The sequence below is a fragment of the Sminthopsis crassicaudata genome, chromosome 2 (assembly GCF_048593235.1).
Source record: "Sminthopsis crassicaudata isolate SCR6 chromosome 2, ASM4859323v1, whole genome shotgun sequence".
Lineage (NCBI taxonomy): Eukaryota > Metazoa > Chordata > Mammalia > Dasyuromorphia > Dasyuridae > Sminthopsis > Sminthopsis crassicaudata.
Window position 1 is genome coordinate 505,054,764 of NC_133618.1, and position 27,518 is coordinate 505,082,281.

Genomic DNA, 27,518 nt, shown 5'->3' on the forward strand with positions numbered 1-27,518 from the left:
CTGGAATTAAGAGAGCTTAGAGATGACTTCCCAGAGAAGGTGACATTTTGGATGGGATTTAAAGGAAGTGAGGGAATTCAGCAGCAAGAGTGAGAACAGTGACTGTCTCAGGCATGGGGGACACACCGAGAAAAGGCTGGAAGCCAAGAAATGGAGTGCAACATCTCAAGCCCAGGATGACTATATCAGGGTACACATTAGGGAGTCTTTTTCCACCCACAAAGACAAGCACTCAAGGAGGTCAGAAGAAGCAACACAAGGACATTTTCAAAGTCTCTCTGAAGAATTTTAGAATTGATTGTGACACATGGGACCCAGTGGTACAGGATCCCACTTCTTGATTCAATGAGATGATTCAAACCAGTTCCAATGATCTTGTGATGAAGAAAGCTATCTGCACCCAGAGAGACTGTAGGAACTGAGTATGGACCACAGTGCAGCATTTTCACTCTTACTGTTGTTATTTGTTACATTTTGCTTTCTCAGTTTTTTTTTTCCCTCTTGATCTGATTTTTCTCGTGCAGCAATATAACTGTATAAATATGTATACACATGTTGGATTTAACATCTATTTTAACATATTTAATATATATTGGACTACCTGCCATCTAGAGGAGGGGTGTGTGTGGGGGGAAGGAGGGCAAAATTTGGAACAGAAGGTTTTGCATGGATCAATGTTGAAAGATTGCCCATGCATATGTTTTGTAAATAAAAAGCTATAACAAAATTAAAAAAAAAAAAAAGTAGCTAGTTGTAAGGGCCCTTTAAATGGGCGGCACAGTACAACGGGAGATTTGAGTGGCCCAGAAGTAATCTCTGTGGATATAGGACTGCCCTGTGGGTGGGATCCTGGCCATATTGAGATAGCTTCGTAATGGGTGACGGCTCTCTCACTGGTTGGCTGTGTGTGTGTGACCTCACAGGCTCTTTATAAGCCCACTGCAGACAGCAGTTGCTCTCTTTAACCTGGCTCCCTAACCTGGGTGGCTAAGCCAAGATGGATAGCTGAGAGGTAAGGAGTTTGGTAGTGAACACGTGGGTCTTCAGACCAGGTGTTCACTAGGGAACCAACAAGTCAGAGCATTATGTGAGTAGGTATAATAAAGGCTTTTAAGATTACACGTGGCTGTTCTTGAGCGCGCTACCGGTTATTAAACTATAGATTCAAGAGATCGTGGCCAGAGACCTTTGAAGGCCTCAGAGGAGGCGAGCCGGGTAAAATCATTACTGCAAAGGTCAGTGGTCAAAGGTGCTCTGTTGGGCCTAGGATAGATTAGTAATTGTAACTGCCGGGAGGGCATGTTACAGCTAGTGATCCCTTTGAAAGGCACAGGGAATCTGAAATTAGGGAAAATGAGATTTAAGATCTGAAAGTTCCCTTGAGAAGGAAAGGTAATATGGCTACAGCAAATACTGTACATTGATTTGTGTCAAGGCACAGCATAGAGTAAGGAGCAAGCCAGGAAATCTGAAAAGATGTCCGGACCAATAAGGGAATAAGAAATCTAGATGAAGACAGATTTGTTAGCTCAGATAATGTCTTGGAGGAGATCCAGACTCAGTGAGGGTTCTGGGGTGTGCTGGGTCAACAAGGACCTACCTTTCTCAATGCTCAGGGAGTCTATTGCCCGGTAGCCTGCATTGACAATGCCATGCTTGGCACCCGCTTTCATCACAGCTTTATAAACAGGTATACAGGATGCCTTGGGGATGTGCAGCTCCCAGCCCATCTCCCCAACAAAAGACAGTCTCATGGCTCGAACCTGTGGAGAGAACAAGAGGCCAGTTCTCAACCTTGTTTTCAGTTCTACCCTTTTTATAATCCTCTCCAAATATGTGTATTTAATAGATTCATGGGGCAGCCAGATGGAACAAAGGAAGACCAGGCCTGGGGTCAGGAAGACTTAACTTCCTAAGTTAAAATCTGACTTCATACTCTCCCTAGCAGTGAGACTCCAGGCAAGTCACTTAACCCTATTAGCCTCAGTCTCATCTGTAAAATGGGCTGGAAAAGTGGCAAACCATTCCAGTATCTTTGTCTAGAAAACTTCAAATGGGGTCATGAAGAGTTGGAGTGAAAATGACTCAACAGCAACAAAAAGAATCACAGAATGTCTGAGCAGAAAGGGCTCTAACTGTCATGTCTAACCTTCTCATTGTATACCTGAGAAAACTAGACAATGGAGCTGACTTAGTTGGGGTCATACTGGGAGTTAGTGGAGGAATCTGCCATCAGAAGTCAGGTATCCTAATTCCCAGTCTTAAGTACTTTTTCCTTCTTTGCTCATCAGATTGTTGAGGACGCGGAAGTTCAAGGCACTTCTACCACTTCCCCCTGTGACACTGTCTTCTTTTCTCAGTATTAAAAGTTACTCCCAAATCTATAGTCATATAAAAATTCTCTAAATTACTATCAATTAGAGAAATGCAAATGAAAACAACTGAGGTACCACTCCACACCTCCCAGATTGGCTAAGATAACAGGAAAAAATAATGACAAATGTTGGAGGGGATGTGGGAAACCTGGGACACTGATACACTGTTGGTGGAATTATGAAATGATCCAACAATTCTGGAGAATGATTTGGAACTGTGCCCCAAAATCTGTAAAACTGTATAAATCCTTGATCCACTAGCTTCACCACTGGGTCTTATCACAAAGAAATAATAAAAAAGGGAAAGGGACCTACATGTGCAAAAAATGTTTGTTAGCCCTTTTGTGGTGGGAAGAAATTGGAAAATGAGCAGATATCCATCAAGTGAGGAATGACTGAATAAGTTACAGTATATGAGTGTAATAGCATAAAAAATAGCATAATAAAAATATTATAAAAATGATGAACAGGCTTATTTTAGAAAGGCCTGGAAAGATTTACATGAACTGATGATGACTGAAGCAAGTAGAACAGGAAAATATTGTATATAGCAACAGCAGGATTATGTGACAATCAACTACAATAGACTTGGTTCTTCTCAGTGGTTCAAGGATCCAAGACAATTCCATTAAACTTTGGATGGAAAACACCATTCTCATCCAGAAAGAAAAAACTATGGAGACTGAATGTAGATCATAGTATTTTCACCTTTTTTCCTCATGGTTTTTTCCCTTTTGTTCTGATTTTTCTCTCCCAATATGATACGTATGGAAATATGTAAAAAATGAATGTACATGTATTTAAAATGTTTAACATTTAACTGGGGAAAAAAGTTACTCCCTGAAATGGATCAAATCTTTTCACCTTAAGGTATAAATGAGCATTAAAGAATCCTTTGTTACCTCTTCTAGGAAAATTTGTTTTTCAAACAAGGTCAAAACCACAAATCAAAGGAATGATTCTCTAATGGTAGAATTTCATATATTGACAAGTGTGGTATGAGCAGGTGGACAGGAAATAAATTTGGCAGAAAGAAAGCCTTCTCTATGTCCTTAAAATGAGATAACACATGTAGAACACTTTGAAAAGTTAATACCATAAGATTATAAAACTTAGCTAATATGGAATGTAGGTCTACTAAATTCCCTTTTCAAGAATGGTAAGCATAGAACCTTGATTGCATTGAGTAGATTGATAGCAATGAGTAGGATCTCCTAGACTACCAAACCTTGAGGATATGGCCCTTGAAGGCCATACCTAAGATGCAAGACAATTTTCATTTTAGGTGTAGTTAATAAAGGACTAATTTAATAACTAAAAAAGAAGCTTATTGAGAACCTACATGTTAGATTCTCTACATAGGGTTCTAGGTAGGAAGATTATTTTAATAGTATATTATTTTTCTAATTTCAAGTAAAGGTGATTTTCAACATTCATTTTTGTGAGATTTTTTTTCCTTCCCTCCCTTACTTTCCCTTCCCTAAGACAGTAATCAATCTAATAAAGGTTATAGATGTACAATCAATTTTTAACATATTTCCATATTTGTCATGCTGGGAAAGAAAAATCAGAACAAAAGATAAAAACTATGAAAAATAATGAAAAACCATGAAAAAAAATGAAAGTAATATGTTTTGATTCATATTCAGTCTCCATAGCTCTTTTCCTGGCTGTGGATGGCATTTTCTATTCCAAGTCTACTGGAATTACCTTAGATCACTGTATTTCTGAGAAAAGCTAAGTCTTTCATAGTTGATCATCACACATAGTTGCTATTACTGTGTACAACATTTTCCTGGTTCTGTTCACTTCATTCAGCATCAATTAATGTAAGTCATTTCAGGCTTTTCTAAGATCAGCTTATTTATTATTTCTTATAGAACAAAGTATTATTCCATTTTATTCATACACCATAACTTCGTCATTCCCCAATTTATTCCACTCAGTTTTCAATTCCTTGCTACTACAAAAGTAGTATAAACATTTTTATACACGTGGGTCTTTTTTCTTCCTTCATGATCTCTTTGGGATCCAGATTCAGCAGGGACACTACTGGATTAAAAGGTATGCACAGTTTTCTAGTCTTTTGGGCATAGTTCCAAATTGCTCTCCAGGACGGTTGGATTAGTTCATAATTTCATGTTGGTATATTTTTTGATCAGTATAGAGAGGATTGAGATAGTACAAACTCGAAAACAACCATTTCTTTCAAGGGACTTGCAATCCAGATGCCAGGACCAACCAGACAACAGATAAAATAAATGTCTCCATCTCCTCACCATCCCTTTTAGCCTAAAGATATGGGAACTGAGACCTCCCTGGTGGGTACAGTCTACGTGAATGGGAATGACAAATGGTTCAGTCTCTATTTAGTAGATTTCAGAGTATGGGCTATCTCAGAATGTGTAAATGTAGAAGAATTCCAGTTTTTGCTAGGGGGAGTGTTCTGGGGCAGAACTAAACAACATTAATACATAGGTCCTTGGGGAGGTGACTTCCTGGACTCAGCACATGTTTAGTCTGGTATAACCTAAAAACTGAGCTGTCAGTTGGTACTTCAGAGCCCTCAGGAGGATCCACAAGCTAACAGTGTTCAGGCAGCTAAAGGGCAAGAGGACTTGTACCTTGTGGTCTCTGCTGTTCATAGCTGAGTGATAAATGAATAGCAATGAGTAGGATCTCCTAGACTACCAGGGAGTTAATTCCATTGTAAACCTGACACTCTAATCGAATGGTACCTGAGGAATTGGAGTCTAAAAGCTTTTGAAACAGCACAAATTTACTCGGTGCTTGCATTTGCTGAGGTCTTTTGAACCTCAGAATTGAAACAGAAACTGTACTTTTGACATTTCTCTGCATCCATTGAGCAGGCTTTGGTGGTACATAAGGATTGCCTTGTCAACTGGATTCTAATTTTAGACAGTCTATGAGGGAGAGTCAGGCTGCCAAGCCAATCTCATTTCCTAGCAGGAAAAATAAAAATTAAAAACAAAACAAAACCATATATTAAATGGCCCAATAGCTCTTAATTCACATTCAGTTGGACTCTTCCCACAGTGTTAACTAGAGAGGTTGTTAAACTTTGGTCTGCATTTGGAAGAGAAAATCAAACTATTTGTTATTGCTCCCCATTATAATATAAAAAGAGTCTAAGAGAGTATGTACATTACTTAAATCCCATTTGCAGACTGGGTGATCAAGACAAGCTGATTGACATTAGTGAACCTGGTGAAATGAAGTGGGGAGCATCAATGCCCAGGTGGCTGTCAGGAGGAGAAACCATACAGGATTTTCTCAAACTCCAAGAGCAGAGGAAACTAAAGAACAGATGTGAAAAGTGCTTTGCAAAGTGTAAAAGATGTAAGCTAACGTAAGGTATTCTTGTAAGATGAAGCCAAGGTGCAAGTGATTGAAGCTGAGAATGTCATATTCACACCTTCATTGAACAGGGGATTAAAATACTAGAATGTAACAACACCTTTATGAAGAATGGAGAATCTGGAAGCACTGAGAAGAGAAAGCTACGAGAACAGATTGAATAAGAGACAGATCAAATAATGTGTGAGAAGAGACAGTAACATACAGCTGTGCCTTCTGGAGGGAATAGAGAGGGCAATGGGGAAATGGCGACCTTGTCCCTGCTATCTGTGTGACACAGAGCAGCTCCCACTTTCTGGATTTTTTTCTCCATGTGTGCTACTAGAGCTCATTCCTTTCCAGACCCACATGTGATCATGTGGGAGGTGATCTGAGCTCCCCAGAAGAAAAGCGCCATAGGTCACATCCACAAACACTGTCTAAACCCAAGATGATGCCCTATGTATTCCCAGGGAGATAAGGTATGAAAAAATTCCAATTGGTCTAATTGAATTTGGTCTCAAAATCGACCCAAGTAATTATCACCATAGAATCGTTATTAGTTCCTGATGATTAACAGCTGGAAACTGCTAACATCTGGTACTCTTTAGTGACCTCTTTCTTACTCCAGAAGAGGGACTTATGCCTGAACATGGCATTTCTAAATAGGATAAAACTGAGGGAGGGAAAGATTTATAACCAAGGTCTAGAGGATTTCTTTGATTGGAATTGCTGATGGTCATGAGTCAGAATGAAAATGAAAGATGAGAAGGTTGATATAAAGGTGTCTAGAGCCAGGGGATAGGGTCAGATCCCATTTAGAGTGTTGTGTTCAGCCCTGGGTGCCATGTTTTATCAAGTTGATCTAACTTAAATATATATATATATGTATTAGATATTAAATATATATATATATATATATATATATATATATATATATATATATTAGATACATGGCTTAGTATATACAAAGACAAAAAAGGCCAGGTCCTATATTCATATTCAGAGTTTACATTCTCCTGGGGTAAGTTAGAAAGCACTGGAAGATGGCAACATGGTCCAGGAGGAAAAAAGTGTCAAATGTGGAGTCAGAAGGTATAGTTTGAATGTTGCTTCTTTCACTAAGGTAACCTATATGACCTCTTATCTCTTGAAGGTCTCAGTCTCCTCATTTACAAAATGAAGTAGCTAAGATGGCCTTTACGGAACTAAATCTACGATTCTATTGATCTTATGTTTCCATATTTCAAGAGGAAAGAGTGTTAATAGTGAGGTGATAAAAGTCTTATGTGGGAATTGGTTGTTTGAAGGATTCTATGACACATTTTCATGACTTCAAATCAGGACTCAGATACTTACTTGCCTAGTTCCCTAACAAAACATCAAAACCCCAAATGAGGTCACAAAGAGCTGGACATGACTAAAATGACTGAATGACAACCACAATCTATGAAATAGAGGTAAGGAGAGTAAATTCTGGTCATGGAGGACAACTCATTCGAATGCACCAGGATGAAAGAATAGAATGTCATGGAAAGCAGCCAACAGAGCAGTCTGAATAGGAGAGAGAATGCATGAATGAGATTAACACAGAAGGCTAGGAAAAATCATCAGGAATATTGATAAATGGAGTATGGTTAGAGGAGGACACCAGGATGCTAAAGGGACTTGAAATCAGTCCACCCAAGGAACCGTTGAAGGATTGTGCACTGTTGAACCTGGAGGAGAGATGACCCACATGGAAAAATAATTACTGTCTTCAAATATTTGAAAGGTTATATAGAAAGGAGATTAGACTTACTAAGTCTAAGTAGACTTAGAGAATTTGATCGAAGCATACCAGACTAGAAACAAAGGGTAGAATTTGGGAAAGATAGATTTTTTTTGACTCAAGACAAAACCAAAACAAGCCTCAAAAAAATCCCTTCCTTACATCTAGAGCTGTTAAAATGAAAGGGATATCTGAGTTACAGATATAACAAATTTCACCAAAGTATAGTGATTTAAGGTTTTCCAAGTGTATCCTTCATAACAACCTTGAGAGATAGGTAGCACAAACCACACCCCCATTTTATAGATGAGAAAACCAAGGTTCAGAAAGGTGATCTGTTCTAAGTGACCTAGCTAGGAAGCTACAGAGCTGAGTTCTGAAGGTAAATTCTGATTCCAAAATTAGTAATCTTGCCCCTAAGTCATCATGTCTCCCAGTGGGGATTTGATGGAAAAAATGCTTATATTGGGTAGGATTTTAGATTAGATAACATCTAAAGTCCTTTTCAGTGTAAAGAATCTCTGATTCTAAGACTACATTACTGAAGTAAGCCCACAATGACTGTGGAGAAGAATGCTTGGCAAGGCAGGTTATTCATAGCACTAACAACTCAGTATTTACAATTAGCCCCACAATGACTCCTCTCAGTAGCACTGGGAGGATGACAGCATCCCCGCTTTGTTTTGTGGGAAATAGTTGGGGCTGTTGCAGAGGCTAATGCTTCTTTTTGTAAGAGTGATCAAAGGTGAATAGATTGACGGCAAATGGAAGGATTTCTGCTGGGATACCTAAGAGGATCTTCAGTTTAGAAGGGTTTTCCATCTAGATCGAGTTTCTAGGATTAGAACTTTTATTAAGTGAGTTGGACAAATTTCCTTGGTGTCTCTTCCTACTTCTTCTGATACCCAACTACTAATAAAATCATAACTAGGTAGAGGTGAACAGGGCTTTGCCCCAGAGTACCAAAATTTAGGGTTCCATTCTTTCAGCAATGTAGAGTCAACTGAGCTTGACATCTAAAAGGAAACAACCAGCTGGTACCCTTTCTTCCCTGGCAACCATGCCCCAGATGATTCCTTCTCTGGCCCATTCTTGACCTACATCTCCTCTCCATCTGCCCTGGGCATGTAAAGTTGATTTGAGGAGATGTTTTGTGTTGCTTTTCTTAGGAAGTGAATATGCCAACAGATTATTAGCTGTGGCTCTGATTGCTATGAACAACTTTCGGGCATTTAGGCCACTGACAAGGCAAAAGACAAGCATCCTGTTTGGGGAGAGCTGTACCTAGCGTGAGGCAACAGGGTTTTGGCCCCAGGATGCTGGCAAGGGCAAGATGCATTTCTTCCTTGATTGGTGGTTGGGGTGAGAGGCTCCTTCCCAGATGGAAGGAAAATTTTTCTAGGCTTTGCTTTACAGAGCTGTTTCCCCAGTAGGTGTTAACCTTTATTATGTCATGAACTCAGAGGTATGTTGGTAAATATTCAAGGACTTGCTCTAAAAAAACAACAACATACCTGATGCATTAAAAATGTATACACAACACACTTTTAAGATTAATCGACATTATTAACAATTTCTTTATCACATTCTTACGTTTGGACAATCAACAAAATTTATAGCATTAAAATAACTGTTTGACATGTATACATATATTGTATTTAACATATACTTTAACATATTTAACATGTATTGGTCAACCTGCCATCTGGGGGAAGAGGTAGGGGGAAGGAGGGGAAAAATTGAAATAAAAGGTTTTGCAATTGTCAATGCTGGAAAATTACCTATGCATAAAATTTTTGTAAAAATTAATTAAATAAATAAATTATTTTTAAAATTTTATAGCATTTCCTGGATTTCAGAGGTATCACTCCTTATCTTAAGAATTTCACAATCAGCTCTCCTGAGACAGGAGGTATCAAAAGTCAAATGACCTATAACAAAATCTCAGTTCTGCCACTTACTGCTGCCTTTGTGATCTTAATCATAAAGATAAATCTCCTTTTCTTTACATATTTACAAAACAAGATTGAGAGCGGAGGATTGGACTAAAAGCTCACCCTGAAAAATTAATTATTGGCTCTCTCAAAGCAGTAGGAGCCAGTTCTAACACACCCCTGCATAGACCCCTTTTCAATATGATGAAGCCTATTGGATGCCTTTTCAAAATAATAATTTTTAAAAAAATAGAATGAAATGCTAAATTTCAATTGGAGGCCAGTGAAAATAAAGATGAATTTTTTTTTTTACCCATCCAAGTTCACAGATCGTTTGAAATCTATCTGCAAACCTTTTGAGAATCCATAAATCCCAGGTTGAGAACCCTTGCCCTAAATTGTCACCAGGATCCAATTACTATGGCATCCTCTCTTGGGGCTGCCTTCCCTTTAAGTCCTCATGAGTTTGTAAGCAGACTCTGATAAGACCCACACCACCACCACCACTCCCTCCCCCAGCTGAATTTTATTCTCAATATAATGAATCTTAGTTAAAAGCTCTTCTGCGATCATCTGACATGATTTGTTTCTCCACTTGAGCTGGGAAGGAACTACTGCATGTGGGTCCAGAAAAAGACGAGCCTTCCATCAAGAGCAATAAAAGGAAAGCAGGTGAGATGTGTAAATACAATCCAGCAACCAAATGGGGGAGGAATGTCTTTGTGGTTCTGCAAGCATCTAAAGCACCTGCTACTTTGAACTGAAAATGCCTTAGAGCTGTGCATCCTGTTATCAGCAGCCAAATTTAGCTACAAAATTAAATGGTTGGTGCAGAGACCTTTTGTGATACAAACTATGCTCTGAGCTGCTAAGGTGTCAAGTGTATCCGCCATTGGGTGCTTCCAGCTTGGCTTCCAACACTCTGTCCCCAGCCTCGTGAAGATTTAATGAGAGAGTATCTATGAAAGTTCCTTGAAAATGGTAAATGGTGGGACAGATGTTAGGTGTTATTTATGATGATGATGATAATGCTGTTTCTATTCTGAATTCAATTCAATTCAATTCAACAAAAATGGTCTAAGGGAAAAAGCGCTAGTCTGGAAGGCGGAAAACCTTTAATTAAATATCAGTTCCACCACTGTGATCTTTGCAAGTCATTTAACCTTTTTTATGAATCTCTTTTTCTTTACATCTAGATGATGTAGGGTTGAGGGAGAGAGGAACATTGTGCTAGATAATCCCTAAGGTCCTTTGCATCTCTGATACTCTGATTCTAGAAAATATTCAGGGCATGATGGGGGAATTTGAAAATATTCAAGTCATGTTCTTGTCAGCACAGAATTTACCATGTAGCAGAGGACATGAAATGTGTAAAAATAACTGCAATGTAATTCAGAATATATTAAACAATATTGGAAAGTTTACTGTTCTATCCCATACTAATATTTCACTTCAATTAGGATTTTGGTAATCTAATGAAGCTCATTCAAGTTTTTAAATTTCATCTTATTTCTAAAGATGTTAGAGGTCAAAGGAACCTTAGAAAACAGGATTGTTCTGAAGGGAACCTTGGTGGTCGTGTTGGTTAAACCTCCTCATTTTACAGATAAAGAAACTGAGGCAGTAGCTTACATGGGTTGTGTTAGTGTGAGCAGTTAGTATGCACACTGAAATCAACTTAAGTCACACTTGGCACTCAAGACCTTTAGTATGTGAATCAGAAGAAGCCCAGAGAGGAATCACATTGGTAGTACCCACATCACTGACCTTTCCAAACCTTCCCTTAGCACCTCAGTTCATGGTTTAAGACACATTTAGAACAATGTACTGGAGATTTGGGACCAGCCCTTACAAATATGACTGGCTTTTAAATACCTAAGGTTCTTAAGAGCCACAGAGTGAAAATGGTAATGATATACAATCTTCTGAGGCTGAATTAAAAACCTGATCATCAAAGAGAGAGAAGTAAGAGCAGTAAAGGAAGACTTGTCTTTGATTCAATTTCAGTAAATTCCCATGTTTCAAATATCTAAAAAGTCCAAAATACTTCAGACATTACACCCCCTCCTTTTCCCCAAACTGGCTTATTTTGCTTCCAAGACAAATTGACATTATCTAAATGCTTATTTTTTGACTCACCAGGATACTGATAACCTTTAGATCTATGCTACCAAAAATACCTGGTTGACTTACATGATTCTGTTTAACATGATGAAAGCCTTATTCTAGGGCTCTTTTAAAAATAATTTTAATATTTTTCTCTAGTTACATGTAGAACAATTTTAACATTTTTTTCTTTTCAAATTCTGAGTTCCAAATTTTCTCTCTCTCTCTCCCCACCCTCAATTCCCATTGAGAAAGCAAGCAATAAGGGGCAGCTAGATGGTGCAGTAGATAGAGAACCATCCCTCCAATCAGAAGGATCTGAGCTCAAACGTGACCTCAGGCATTTAACACTTTCTAGCTGGGTGACCTTGGCCAAGTCAACCCCAATTTCCTCCCCCACCCCCCAAAAAATAAGAAAAAAAAAGAAGGCAAGCAATTTAAAGTAGGTTATACCTGCATAGTCATGAAAAATACATTCATGGAAGTTATGCCGTGAAAGAAAACACAGACAAATCTCTCCCCAAAAAAAGAAAGTAAAGAAAAAGTATCTTCAATCTACATTCATGCTTCATCAATTCTTTCTCTGGAGTCACTTTCATCATAAGTCCTTTAGAATTGTATTGGATCATTGTATTTCTAAGAATAGCTAAATAGTTGACATTAGATCCTTACATAATATTACTGTGTACAATGTATTCCTGGTTTTGCTCATTTCATTTTGCATAAATTCTTATAAGTTTTCTCAGATTTTTCTGAAATCATCCTGCTTGAAATTTCTCATATCACATTAGTATTCCATCATAATCATATATAACAAATTGTTGGACCATTCCACAATTGCTGGTCATCTCCAGAGCTCTTTTCTATTTTTGTGGGTACTGTTGCATCAATGAGACTGTGATCCTTCCCTTAAAGGCATCAGAAGAATTGTAACTCACATACCAGAAAGACCTCGATGTCTTATCACACTTGGATGCATTTGCCCTTGTGTACACATCTGGTATTGGAAATTAGTTACATCATTATCAATCCATTGTGCAATAAGGCCATTGCAGGATGACAAAGTTCTTCTAAACAAAACACTAACGAGGAAATTCAACTCACCTTTTTCTTGGTTCCTTTAAGAGGTATGACTACAACCCTCTAGAACCAGGATTCTTAATCTGGGGTCTGTGAGCCTGATTAAAAGTGTTTTTTTTTTTAAATAACTATATTTCAGTATCACTGATTTCCTTTGTAACTCTATATATTTTGAGCATATAAAAACATTTTTTTCTGAGAAGGGACCCATTGGGTTCTCACCAGATTGCCAAAGGGGATCCATGACACTTAAAAAGGTGAAGAGTTCTTACTGTAAAACAAATGTCTTTAATTGTAAATGTCAATTTACATATTATGCTGGATGGGCAAATGCCAAATAAAAAAAAAATTAAGTCATTGAGGTTATTGCTTTGGTCTGCAGAATGGATGGATTCATCTCACAGTATCTCTGAAAAAAAATCATTCAGAATCTTATTTAACACCTCCAATGACAGAGAAGTCATTACCTTACAATTCTTGGAAAGCAGCTCAAAGATAACTGATAAATACACACTGTATGAACTTGTCTGCCCTTCACACTTTCACACAGGAGACCATGAATGGTGTGTAATTGTTTATATAACATGTGCAAGATGGGGGAAAGTTCCTCTCTCCAAACTAATCAAATCATAACTGCTAGGATAACCCCTTTCCTGTGGCTAGGGCGTCACACACCTACGGGAAAAGAAATTAAATTTCCTTTAACCTTAAATTAATTTTCAGAAGAAAAACACTTTATCAGCCAGACTTGTCATGAGTTTTCCTCCTGGTGATGGCAGGCGCTCGCATGCTGCTCTCCAAAGGAGGCCTCTACTGTTTGGAGGAGCTAAGAAAACTGTATTTACTGAAGTAATTGCCAGAGATTCATATCTTGATCCTTCGTACTGGAAAAGGGGGTTCTGGGGAAGAGGCAGCCAATACAGGAGGCATGTTGCAAGAGCATTTAATGAGCCAAATGTCCTCCTTTTGGCATAGACACAAATATTTTGCCGGAGAGGACAGCTGGCTGCTCGGCTGCCTCTAGGGGAGGCTAAACTTCGCCCAATCCCCTTCCTCTTGGAATTCGAGGATTATGTGAGTCTATGACTAATCCAAATACCTTAGGGAGGAATATTTAAAAATAATACCACATAGTCAGAAAAATTTCCTGACAAGAAGCGTTACAGAATCTCAGTTGCAAAGGAACTAGAGGTCATATGTCTCAATCCATATTTGACCAAGAATCTACTTTTTGACACCCTCCTCTAATAAGTGGACATCTCATTCTCCATTTGAAGACCTCCAATGGACATATCACTACTTCTCAGAGCAATCCATTTAATTTTGGATATCTCTGGAGCTAGGAAACTTCTCCTGACATCCAGTTTAGAATGGTCTCCTGAATTTCTCTCTACTGCCCATAATCCTGCCCTCCAGGGCCATGCAGAACAATCTAATCCCTCTTCCACAGAACTACTATTCAAATACTTGATGCCATTAGTCTGTCCCCCTAAATCTTCTCTTCTCCAGGCTAATCATCTCCAGTTCCTACAATTTAGGTATGGTCTCTAATCCCCTCACCATCTTGGTAGCCTTCCACCTTCCTTTGGACATAGTTCTCTAAATGTCCTCTCAAAATTATCACTTAGAACTAAATAGAATACCCCTGATAAGGCCTTATTAGGGCAGAGGACACTCAACCACCTTACTCTAGACACTATTTGTTATTTGAGGAGGCAATCAACACACACAGATTGCTAGACATATGGGTGTCTCTTTGTTCTTTGAGCATACTACAAGACTTATGTAATGATGGCCTCTTCACAGGAATATGTTGGAACCAGCTCACATGGGCCGTGAAAGCCAATTGTTAAATTAGCAGTGTGAACATTTATACCATGGAAATGGTCAAATGCTATAAAAACAGCACTTGAATTATTGTTTTGTTAATTGTCTAGACTTTAAAAAGAGCTGGATAAAATATTAACAACATAGATTAAGCATAAGTGTGTTGTGCATACATTTTAAAAAGAAAGCCAGTTGTTAAACAAGTATGCCCCTACCTCTTCACCTACTGAGGAAGAAAGTCTTTCTCATTTTTAAAGCTCTCTTTTTGAGCCACAAACTTTTCAGGGTATGTGATGAGAGTATACACATTTATTTATTTCACTAATGCCATGTATACATCCCACTATATCATGGAGTTTCTCCATATCATCGTGGCTTCTCCAGTGCCATCAGAGGACAAGCTCTGTTGGCTAGGTCTAAAAGCTGCAAAGATTTTTGGGGTATGAGTTTGGAAATGAACTGCACAGCTCTTATCTGAACAACAGCCCAGCTCAGTTCAGAAAAGTTCATCACCATGTTGAGTGGTGAATTTTTAACTATAACAACTGTCCAGAATTGTCTACCAACTCAAGGTAGGGTCATGATCTGCATAGGTGGAGAGGAGATTCATATTGACCGAATTGCAAATGCTTGACATGAAGTCAATATACAAAACACACACATATCTATCTATCTTGCACATCTGGTTGGTAAAAATCCAATTGATCTCCTACAAATTCTTGGCACAATGCTCCCACTTCTGCACTGAGTTTCTTGTGTTGAGGGATGTACTGTCAACACATTTTTTAGACAGCACAGAATTTTATCTGTGAGCCACTGGTCTAGTTAAGTATCCTGGGATTCGGGGTGTCTGGGTTGGAGAAGGTCAACAAAGAATTATAATATTTTGAAGTTAAACAGGATTTTAGAAATCATCCATTTTGACTCTCTTGTTGTACAATACACAGAGAAATTGGGTAACTCATCCAGAATCACCTAACTAGTGATACATATAAAACATTTTGTAAGCCTAGGGTTATCTATCTGTCTAGCTGTCTGTCTCCCTGCCAGCTAGCATAGCAATGCAATTGCATAGCCATGGGGATACCCTGATCTTTTTTTAATTAATTGATTGATTTTTTAAATTCACTATTTTTATTTTTCTCTAGTTACATTTAGAACAAAATTTTTACACTTGTTTTTAAAACTTTGAGTTCTAAATTCTCTTCTTTATCCCCATTCCCAGACTTGATTAAGAAAGTACTTGAAGTTAAGCAAAACATTTCCATATAAGTCATGTTGTGAAAGAAAACATAGATCTCTGCCCCTGAAAAAACCCCAACAAAACAAAAACCCAATCTCTCATCTTCTGACATCTTCCACTATACTCCATCGCCTCCTCAGAAGGCTCAAAAGAGAGGTGCCAACTCTTCCCCAGAAGCAGTGAACATGGAAATAGGAAGCCAACTGCCAAAGTTAGAAGGTTCCTCTGGAAACCATCTGGCCCATTCCTCTGCCTTTATAATAATAAAGGAAGGAGATGGTATCTTATTTTGACAATGAGTAATCCTCAGAATTCTATTCTAAGCAGAGCATGGAAAGAGAAGATTTCTGGACTGAATGTAGTTATACCATTTTTCTTTTTCCATTAATTCAACAAATATTTATTGACCACCTATTATGGGCTATGCTTAGCATACAAAGCACTATAGGGTGCTCTGTTTAGAGAAACAGGGAATCAACTAAGCATTTGTCACTAGAATAGCATCACCTAGAACTCAGAATCATGATTGCACCTACCTCACATGTTTCTGTCTAAGGAGAGAATAGTCTAGGCTTCCACTGGAGTATACAAGAACAACCAGAAGGGGCTTAGAACAGAGAGACCCCAGAATTTGGGGCTGGAAGGAAACAAAAGGCATCTTGTACAATCCTATATTTAACAGATGGGGAAGCTGAACCTCAAGCATTCCACAGAATTGGCAGCATACATTAAGCTTCCTAAAGCTCATCTCTAACCATGTTTCTCCTTTCTTGAAAATTCTTCAGTGGCTCCTCATTCTCCAGTGAATAAAATCCAAACTTCTCCTAGCCTTTTTGTTATTGTTGAATCATTTTTCAGTTGTGGGCAACTCTTCATGACTTCACTAGGGATATCTTGGTAAAGATCTTGGAGTAGTTTACCACTCTAGCCCAAAACCCCAACATGTAATCAAGGAATTACATGAGGAAAGATGAGGAAACCAAGGCAAACAGAATTAAGTGGCTTTCCCAGAGTCACACAGCTAGTAAATGTCTGCGGCTGGATTTGAATTTAGGAAGAGTCTCCCCGACTCCAGTTCTAGTTCTCCACTCCCAGTTTCCTAGTCTATCCTGCTTCAAAACAAGCTAAAACTACTCACTGTTTTCTGAAGATGGATTGTGATTTCTCACATCAATTCAAAAGAACAAGCATTTATGAAGTGCTAATGATAAGTAAGGCACTTTGCCAGGATTCAGGGATGCAAAGATAAAAGGTCCTTCCTTCAAGAACCTTACAGTCTACTAGAGAAGTGTGCCTTTTTCATGAATTTCCTTTTGCTTGGATTATCACCTTTTCTCTGGGTCAAAACCCCACATTCATCAAGATGTGAATCAAAAACCATCTCTTACCCAAACACTCCAGATAAATCAAAGGATTGCTTTCTGGAAGGGACTCCCCTTCCAAGGTTATCTTGCTCTATAGATGAGGAAACTGAGACTCTTAAAGGGAAAGTGACTTGCCAAAAGTCACAAAAATAATGAATATCAAATTAAACTATATATCCTCTGACTCCAAATTCAGGAATCTCCTTACTACTCTATGCTGAATGAAACACACACACATAACCCCCCACATACCACTACCACTATCACTTCTTTCTAGGATCATAGCTTTAAAACTGAAAGGACGACTAGAGGTCCTCTAGTCCTAACTACTTCATCTGTTTGTCATCTGTACCCCCTATCCTCAAAAGTCCTTATCTTTAAAACCTTTACAAAATTTCATTTTTACTTCTTTTGTGACATTTGTCCCATCCTGTCTTATTTATTCATTTTAAAGCAGCTACCTTAAAAGAAGGTTAACTTTGGTGACAGAAAATCTGGATCCTGCCTGTTACTTAACTTTTGGGGTCCTCTGTTTCCTCATCTGTAAACTGAAGGGGTTGGATTAAATCTAAGTTAGAGCTAGACCTCTTTGGGCTCTAGATCTAAGATATTATGAATTGTAGTTAACGAATTTGTTCAATCTAATCTAGTAGATTGGAAGCTCTTTGAGGAAACGGGCCATGTCCTATCCTTGTTTGTTGAGGCTCCATGGAAGTCAGGAGGCCTCTCACAAAATAATTGATCTGTGACAACCCCTGAATGTTTAATAAACAAACTTTTAAAAAGTACTTATAGGCTTAACTTTTCATTTTATTCATCCTGTTGCTTGCTAAAGCAACAGAGAGGAAGAGGAGAGAAGAAAATAGTCCATCTCTCAGCTTTTCAGCTCTCCCTGGACAGTAGCCATCCAGCTGGGCTTAGGTGGTTGAGCAATGCCCAGATAACAGGGAGGGTCTGCCTGGGGAGAAGATGGGCAGATAGAACAGGAATACGCATCCAATGGGCTCCCCTCCAGGACTCTGTACTCACCAAGAATGTGAAAGCGTCAGTGACAGCTGGAGGATTGGCCACTTAGCTCTTAATTACATTAAACACACGTCTTCTGAAAGCTTTTTGGCTTTTTAATCAGATGGCAAAGGCATCTGTCTTGCTCACAGGCTGCTTTCAGACTATAACTTTCTCGTCAGACAGGTTTAATTATCAACTTTTGCTGGCAGTTGGAGAGAGGTCCCTCATTCTCCTCCTTGCCAGCTCTATCAGAGAGTGTCCATGACAGAATGAGGGCTAGGTAAATTTTAATAAGAGGAGGCAGGAGATGAAGAAAGGAGAGACAGAGACCATGCCAGCCTGTCTGGGAAACCCGGCATGTTAAACATACACACCCAGCATATTTTTAAGGCATATAATCTGAGTCTTTGACACTGGGACTGTTTCCATTTTATAATCTAGATAACTGAAAAGTGAATTCAACTTGCTATTTGTAAACCTAATCTGTCTGTCTCTGGTGTTTGTTTTTCCTAAGAGAATCCTTTATGCCTAGGATATTCACATAAATGATCAGTATTGTTCTCCACCATACTCCATTATTATAATCTTATGTTATATGATTATATTCCAGAGCCACTGTTTATTTCCCTTTTCTCTCCCTTGCCCCCCCAAAAAAATTATCAGTCGTTTATTTTCACATTATGGGAATTTCATCAATTGTCCCTTGGGGACACAAGCTTTTTAAAGTTGTCTCCTTTGGGACCAAATAAAAAACAATTATACATTTGATGACAGACATATAATAGTTTCCCACCTTTTGGTCATGAGGCAGAGGTAATGCTGTTCTGGAATCCTCATTGTTTTTCTGTTTTGTTTTGTTTTGACCCCGTCATTCAGAGTTCTGCTCCCAAGGCACATTTTTTTTAAAAGCACTTTTAGGTCTGGGAGAAACACTTCCAGCTTAGAATAAAATGTTACAACCCAAGTGAAAACCCAGACTGACTTCATATGACTCAAGAGAAACATCCAGGTGTTTTATTAAGATATCATCTATTTTTTACTATATACTTTTTACATATAAAAACCTTTTTTATTATATAAAACTTTTTTACTATATAAAAACTAAACTATAATTTTTACTATATAAAACACTTTCTTATAAGTGATTTCTCTCTTGTAATGTAGGAAGAACAGAGGTTATTGTTCTTTATTTGGTAGATAAGAAAATGGGGTCAAATGTTTCACTCAGTGATCTATTCCTTTTCTTGCATGCCTGTTTAAGTCACTGAGGCCAAAGTGAAACAGTTCCTTCTCTGGAGCCGTTTACATTCTAGGAGTGTGTGTATTGGGATGGGGTGGAATATAACAAACCTAGAGAAGAGTTTATACAAAGTATGGAGTTACTCTCAGAGCTGTCACAGGACAACGTAAAAAGTGTTGGATTTGATTATCCAAAGATTGGGGTTTAAATTTTGATTATGTCATTTACTACTTTTATGACCTCAAGCAAGTCATCTCAGTTTCCTCATCTGAAAATAGGAAGCTGCACTAAAAGGCTTCTGACGTTTCTCCTACTTCTAAATCTATTGGATTAATAGTTTAGGAGAATCAAGGAAGTCATTCACAGAAAGGGAACAGTCATTTTTCAACAACTAGCACTGCTCAGTAGTGAGAAAGGCTGCTTAGGGAGGTGTTAGGTTTCCAATAACTCTAAATCTTCAGTCAGGGGCTAGATTATCAGGGATATTGTATAATAGGGATTCTTTATGAGGGACACATTGACCTTGAAGGTTGTTTCCAACAAAATCTGTGATCCCCAAAGACAAACAATCTGAAAGGCAAAGATGATGAGTGAGTCCATTCCAGATCTGGAGGTGTGTGTGGGGAAAAAGGGATGTACTGTGCCAGTACAGAGTTGGGAAATGGCTAGTCAGTTTGGGGAATAGCTAATAGTCTAGTTTGGTTTGAATATAAAAGGCAGAGAAAAGAATAAGCTGAAATAAAGTTAGAAAAGTAGATATACATGAACTGATGCAGCATGAAGTGAACAGGGCCAAGAACAAGTACACACAATGATAATGATGTAAGTAAAATGAAAGATAGCTACAGAACAATTACCAATAAATGTTGAAGGAACAGCATGGTTCCAAAGAAACAAGAGAAGAAGCAGCAGGAAGCCCACAGGTGTGGAACATTGCAGCTATTTCCAGAATTTTTTCATAAGTTGATCAACTTTACTCATTTTTAAACTCCTCTTTCTCTTTTCTTTAAAAATATTCTTGTTATTTGAAATGATTCTTTAGGAAGGATAAGAGGAAAAGATGTTGGGAAATTTTGGGGGGATATACAAACAAAAGATATCAGTAAAAATTTCTAGGAAGAAGGAAGGAAAGCAGGAAGGAAGGAAGAGAAAAGAAAATGTAGAAATACATTATAAAGGGTCAGGCTTAAGGGAACAGTATTTATCTATGCACATACACTGTTTCTCTTTCTGTCTCTCTCCTTGAAAACTGGGGCTCTGCATTTTTATATGTATATATACATGAACATGCACAGACTTACAGACACACACACACACACACACATATATATTCAAAAAATCTCAGACTTCATAGTAGTAGTATCTAGATCTAGAGATAGATATAGATACTTTTAAATACAAGTATATATATATATATATATATATATATATGTATGTATGTATGTATGTATAACTTTGTATATCCAGAACCTAGTACAGAATACAGCTTTAAAACAGAGTTAAAGAATACATATCACTTGGAGTCAGAAAGAGCTAAGTTCAAATCTGAATTCAGACACTTACTAGCATTCATCCCCAAGCAAGTCACTTCAGTGTTGTCTGCTTTAATTTCTTCATCTGTAAAATGAGGTTAAGAATAGTACCTACCACCTAGAGTTGAATTTCTAGCAACTGAGATAACATTTGTGAAGTGCTTTATAAATATCAAAGTGAAATAGAAATATGAATTATCATTAGTTCTTTTGAAGACCCATTCTACCTCCGTTATAGTACTTATGGTTAAGTTATTACATATTATTATATTATATTATGGTACTTATGGCTATGTTATCATATTATATTATTATAGTACTTGTGGTTACGTAATTATATATGGTACTTATATTATGGCCCATATATTCTTCTACTCTAAACTTTTAGGTTTTTAAAAGTTTTTTCATATAATAGAGTTTTATTATTTCTATTTTAAAGATAAAGAAATTGACTTATCAAAACTCACAGTGAGTAAGTATAAGAGCCAGAAGTCAAATGGGAGTCCTTGAGTTCCCAAATTCCATACCACCATGCTTTTTGTTTTCTCGCTCTCTCTCAATAACTTCTTGAGGAGATTTTCCATCGGCCTCCTTACCAGCTACAGAGATGCTTGTCTTTCTTCATCCTACCTCTCCTGTCATGGCTTCCTTCTTTGTAGATAGGATAGAGGTAAAGTGATGGATGACATAGTCCAAAGTGATAAACTCCTTCCTGTAGTCTGCCAGAAATCCCAATAATTTGCCAAGCACTATATGACCAAGGACCTACACACTCATTGTCCAGAGGCTAGAAGACCACTGAGTTTTCTCTGCATGGAGAAAAGCAATGGTGCCAGTAGAGATCTGCCTTCAAGAGAACAAACAAATCCCATGCACCTGCTGCCTGCTACCTTTTTCTAATTACACTGGAAAAGATCTCCCATTAGCCATTTAGTATCACCACACTAATGAAAAATTCTAGATCAAGGAGAAAATTCACTCACATCTGTTGTACACTTTGAAAATGTTCTCTTATGTCTGTCTCCCAAATCACTGCTCATTCATCATGAATTTTACAGTATTTATACTCACTGCCTCGGGTTCATCAAATTATGCCCTTCTCTCTGCCTAGGTAAAACACCATTCTAGAGACATGTGCAAATGCAGGGAATGAAAGAAGCAAAACAGCAACTCACAACTCTCCAAGTAATGGCTTGAGAGAATGTCTAGACTAGCGAGGGTTCTGTCAGTGAATTCACTTTAAAAAATATGTTTTAATATAATTGATTTCCTTAGGGATTTTATTTTATTCATTTAAAATGAAATAACATATTGAGCACTTTGCAAAATTTAAAGCATAACAAATGCTTGTCATTATTATTATTAAAAAATCATGCTGAGAAGGAACCCATAGGCTTTACCAGACTGCCAAAGGGGTCTATGACACACAAAGAAGTTAAAAAGGATAGAGTGAGGGACAAATAGAGACAGAGACCCATGCTTCATACATAAAAACCTATGCTTCTAAGGAACAAATGCCAGATTTTGGGGGGCCAATTCTTAGAGCTCCTACTATACAACATGGGGCAAGTCATTCAACCATGACAGGTGTCATAAATAATGGAGGGGTAAGACTAAATGAACTCTAAGTTCCCTTTTAACACCAAATAAAAAATTCTGTAATCTATGAAATAGGATTTAAGACAAGTCTTAAATCTCCCAAACATCATAGATTGCATTATCAACAAATGGCCTGAAATTGGATTGAAAACTACCAAAGATGGCCGATTTTTGAATGTCATCTTTAATTTCTAATGAAAATATCAAAGGATAGTTTCCAAGTCAAGGTACATGAAAAACTTCAGTGCTTCTCTATTATTTATACGATAAAATAAAAGCTCTTTGGTATGATTTTAAACTTCTAAACTTTTAAACTAGATTGCTCGCTGCTTTGCCCTGCCCTTTCCTGTCTGAGTGTACCTGATACAATCCCTCTTCATTTCTTCTTATTGTAGCCCAAGAGTATTGTCTTCTCTAGGTAATTTTATTCTTCCTGGTCAAAAAATAACAACCTCATCCTCCTCCATTTTTTAAAGACCACTTTACCTCAATCTCCCCTTTGTACTTTCCACTTGATGCCCTGCACATTAGAGAACTTGGGGTGGCCCATCACCATACCATACCACCAGGTATAGGCAATCGTGAGCCGGGACACTGTTGAACAGATGGGAGCAGTTTAAGTTTGTATCCAAATGGATCAACCAGAAACCCAACTATTGGCCCTTTGATCAAGCGTATATAAGTACTGTCCCATGCATTGAATAGAGAGCTTCTGAACTCCACACTAGGAAACTACTTGAAGGCTACTTTTACCTGCATGACTGACAGAACTGGAAGTGGAGTTATACTTGGAACATCTCCTCATCCTTTTGTTTATTTATCTGTCACCCTTTTGGATTATAAGCTTCTGGAAGGAAGGAACTGAATCATTTTTATACTTCTGTCCATTGGGCTTAGCATAGTAGCTTGCACATCGTGACACACTTTGTGGAATCTGGTCCATTAACTCCAAATATCGGATGGCAGGCTTTGGCTAGTCCCTTCTCTGGTTTTACTGTCAAATACATGAATGACTCGGCATATTCCCTCTGTAAGCTTCCTGCTTCCCTTCTCCCAAGACAGTAGATTTCCATTTGTTGTACTCCAGCAAGAGCAAGACTTTATTGATCACAGACTTTAGGGAGAGTGGGTAGGGGAAAAAAGATGATAATGATGATAATAATAGAGGCAGAATCTGTGATTATTATTATTCGGCATAGGGAATTTCCAGGCAAGAAAACTCCCCCTACTAACATAGGTCAGAACCTTCTCTGTCATTTCTAGTTTTAGAAAACTGAGATGTTAAATGACTTATCCAGGTCCCAAAGCCTGTACAGCCAAGTTTTTCTGACTCCAAGGCTAGCTCTCTCTATGTTACACCACACGACCATTCATGAAGTAATTAGTATTAGGGGGTTTGAGAATTGACTGGTTTGAACTTTGTGATTCTGGGGGCTAAGCTAGGATGCCAGTCAGTTTTCAACCCTGAACTGCTCCCCCAATTACGCTATAATAATAGTAATTCGTAAAGTACCTTACATACATTATTTTAATTGATCTTTATGACAACCCTATGAATTATTGTCCACATTTTACAGATGAGGAGGTATTGAAAGATGTAGTGATTCACAGAACCAGTGTCTGAGGCAAAATTCAAACTTAGGACTACCCAAGTCCAAGGCTAACAATCTATCTACTGCACCATCTAAATGCCAGCTAGCATTGCCCTTTATTTTACAGAAGAGAAAGAGATTCAGGGAGAGTAACTGACTTATCCAGAGTTTTACAATCAATATATGTCAAAGGGAGTACTTGAATGTAGGCACTCCTGGCTTTGAGGATAGCTCTAGGCATCTCTTCTCAGAATATATTAATAATGATAATATTATTAAATTTACATTATGCTCTAAGAATTGTAGAATGCTTTATTATATTAGATGTCAACATATAATTGTGAGATCATCGGTCCAGAATTCAGGAAAGTGGGATCTTGTTCAATTTTCCTGCTACAATGAGCTAGCATTCATATAGCATTTTAATGTTTGCAAAATGCTTTACTTATGTTAGCTACTAATCCTGAATATCCTTGGCTCAAGTCATTTCCCCACCTACCCTCCCTACCTTCATCTATAATGAGGGAATTGGATGGGATTCTTTTCTTTCCAGGTTTAACTTTGTAAGAATCGATGACTGACATTTGGGGCTCTCTCTGTGGTATTCTTCATGAGAAAGGCAAATAGGTACTGGCTGGGAGCCCCTAAAGCCAGAGTGGGCTGTGTCTCAGTGGCTCCACACGGGCTCAGTCAGCTCCACAAATTGAGCCTTCAAAGCACGGCATGTTCCCCTCCTGGACCTCACCAGCTTCCCCACAATCTGCTGCCAGACAGACGGGCCTGTGATTGTCAAGCTCACTCGGTGATCAAAAACACCACCTGCTTTTTCCCAACCCAAACAAGTCCATCTTCAAGAGAACATGACAGTCTGTATTTAACACTTAATCGCTCTCAGACCAGAAAGGCTGCCGGTGTCAAGGTGGTGAGTTATCGCCAGTGGCCTGGTTTTAATCTGCCTGGTTCCGCTCTAGAGGCAAGGGGAAGAAAACCTTTCTCTCTTTGCCTTCCACAGGCAGATCTTTCCGTTATTTTATTTTTGCCATGCTTGCTTGAGCACAGTAGGGTAATTCAATTTGATAGTTGAGGAAACCGAGGCTCAGAGAAGTCTTAAGATTTTAGGATCACAGATTTAGAGACTCAAATCAAATCAAACCCAGACAGAAGCAGCTAGGTGATGCGGAGGATGGAGTCCTGGGCTTAGAGCCAGGAAGCTCTGAGTTCAAATCTACCCTCAGAGACTTAGTACCCGTGAGCTCCGGGGCAAGTCATTTGATGACTGTCTGCTTCAACTTTGTCAACTGTAAAATGGGGAGAATAGTAGCACCTGCCTCCCAGAGTTGTGAAGAGTAAATGAGATAATAAAGTGCTCAGCATAGTGCCTCGCACACAGCAGGTGCTTACTTAATGTCCTTAATTCAAGATTCAAGATAAGGAAACTGAGGCCCAGTGTGTCTAAATAATTCACTTAGATCATACAGAAAATTCGAGCCAGAATCAGAACTCTAGTCTCCTAATTGCCAGTCCCAGAGGTCTTTGGTAAAAATTCTTTTTGCCAAATAAAGAATCTCTGTTGTTGTTTTTTTTTATTTTGAAATCTTGGTTTCAGGGTACCAGGTTTCTTTAAAAAAGATCACTTTTACACATACTGCATATGTTCAATTATAAACCCCCTAATGCAAATTGATTAGGTAACTGTAAAAAAGCTATTGAATTAAAAGCAAAAGCTTGTCTACTGAAGAGAAATCTTTTTGTGATGAGAGCAAGATGCACGTGTGCTCACAGAGCCCGCCGCTTTCAGACAGGCAGTTTGCTAACAAGACAGATTCATCTTGGTCCCACTCCCAAGGTCCCACTCAGCTCTGAGAACTGGCAGGGGTCCCCAGCTCCCACTGCGGCCTCACTGCAGGTGAAGGGGCTGGGCCACAGACCTAGGCCACGCACACAGTTCTGTCTGCCAGGCCCAGGGAGTCAGCCAGCAGGCGTTGATGGTGTGGGCTGAAATGAGGGGGCAGAAAGAGTTCTTAGGAGGGTGGGGAGGCAGCTGTATCAGGGGCGTCTGGGAGCAACACAGGCAGCTGCCATCTATGAGAGCAAAACTACTCTTTATGGGATTTTTTTGTTGTTGGGGAGGGAAATAGGATGAGTAGTTAAGGAGCACTCCTGACTCCCTTCACAAATGATCCTGTGTGTCTATCTGTCCAGCCCTCTGTCTTGGACTTTGTCTCTCTGTACTTGTCTGTGTCTTTCTACATCTGTCTCTACATGTCTCTTTTTGTGTTTCTTTGTGTTTGGAATAAAATCAAGTGAGATAGAGGGAAAACACACACAAACAGAGTCATGGAAGTCCTTCCAAAAGGTTTAGGAAAACAGGAACATCCACCATCCCAGACAGAGCTGAGTCTACCCCTTAACTGGGGGCCAGAAAGTTGACCTGCCCCTGAATAAAAGGCTGGAATGTATCTTTGGTCCAGGGAAGGGGTTGTGGTTTTAGGGTGATCACCCCCAGGAAAATGCTGAGTTTATCTGCTCTAGGAGGTGCCCTCGAATGCACCAAGGAGGCAGGAAATAAGTAAGACTCAGACAACAACACCCTCTAGCCCCCAAACCCTGCCTCCAGGGAACAAAGGGGAGAGTGGAATTCTGAAGGAATTCTTGGACTCCAAGGAAAAGAAAGCAGCTATTCTCTCTCTGCTTCTCTCGACACTGTTTATTTGTTACACTGATACAGTCCCCTTCCTCCAAAAACCTCAGGGCCTAAACTTTAGGCCAAGTCTTCCCACACTGGGCTCTGGGCTCCAAACCAATGTTCCCCAGTCTGTAACACACCTGGGAATACACCAGGGAGCATCAGCAGGCTGCTTCACCTTGCCTTCTGCTGCTCATCCCCTTAGCCATTTATACCTACACACCCCCTACCTCCAAATATAGAACTCTTATTTTTAGCTATAAATGCTTATTGAAAACACAATTAATAGTTTTTGCCTCCAGGGCAAGAGGCAGAAAACATACCTTCAGATTGTATTTGTAATTAGGGGGAAAGGGGAAGAGACCCAGGGAGGAGGAGTGAGGATAAAGCCTGCCGGAGCTGGACAAGGGAGGAGCTCATGGGGTGTATTTCCAAGTATGTTTGTGTGTGTGTGTGTGTACAAGAGTGGGAGCGAGAGTGAATGATGGAGGTGGATGGAAGTATACCCACTGGTAATTTTATATTGGAACTAATTATACTTGTTATCTAAGTGCTACGTTATTCCTACACAGATGAAGAATTCTAAATACACTATCAATACATTATCAGTTTGGGCCCTCTGGGTTATAACTCTGGTTGTCCTGCCCTCGTTACTGTTCTGACATGTACATTATCTAATAGTGCTTTATTGTGATGTAACTGGAGAAAATTAGTCCTCGAGGGCTTGGCCAGCCGAGCATGGCCATAGGTCTGGAAGTTCAAGCCAAGCTGGAAAGTCTGTAAGGATGAATACCTAGGGGCAGA

At 38.8% G+C, this 27,518-nt stretch overlaps 1 protein-coding gene across 1 annotated transcript in view; it reads right to left on the reverse strand.

Annotated features, from left to right (window-relative positions):
* SARDH (sarcosine dehydrogenase) overlaps nucleotides 1-27,518 on the reverse strand; it is a 133,926-nt gene that overhangs the window by 16,535 nt on the left and 89,873 nt on the right. The window contains exon 19 of the mRNA XM_074294049.1: nucleotides 1,601-1,763. Within this exon, the coding sequence (XP_074150150.1) occupies nucleotides 1,601-1,763 (163 nt within the window). The remainder of the gene's footprint in view (nucleotides 1-1,600; nucleotides 1,764-27,518) is intronic.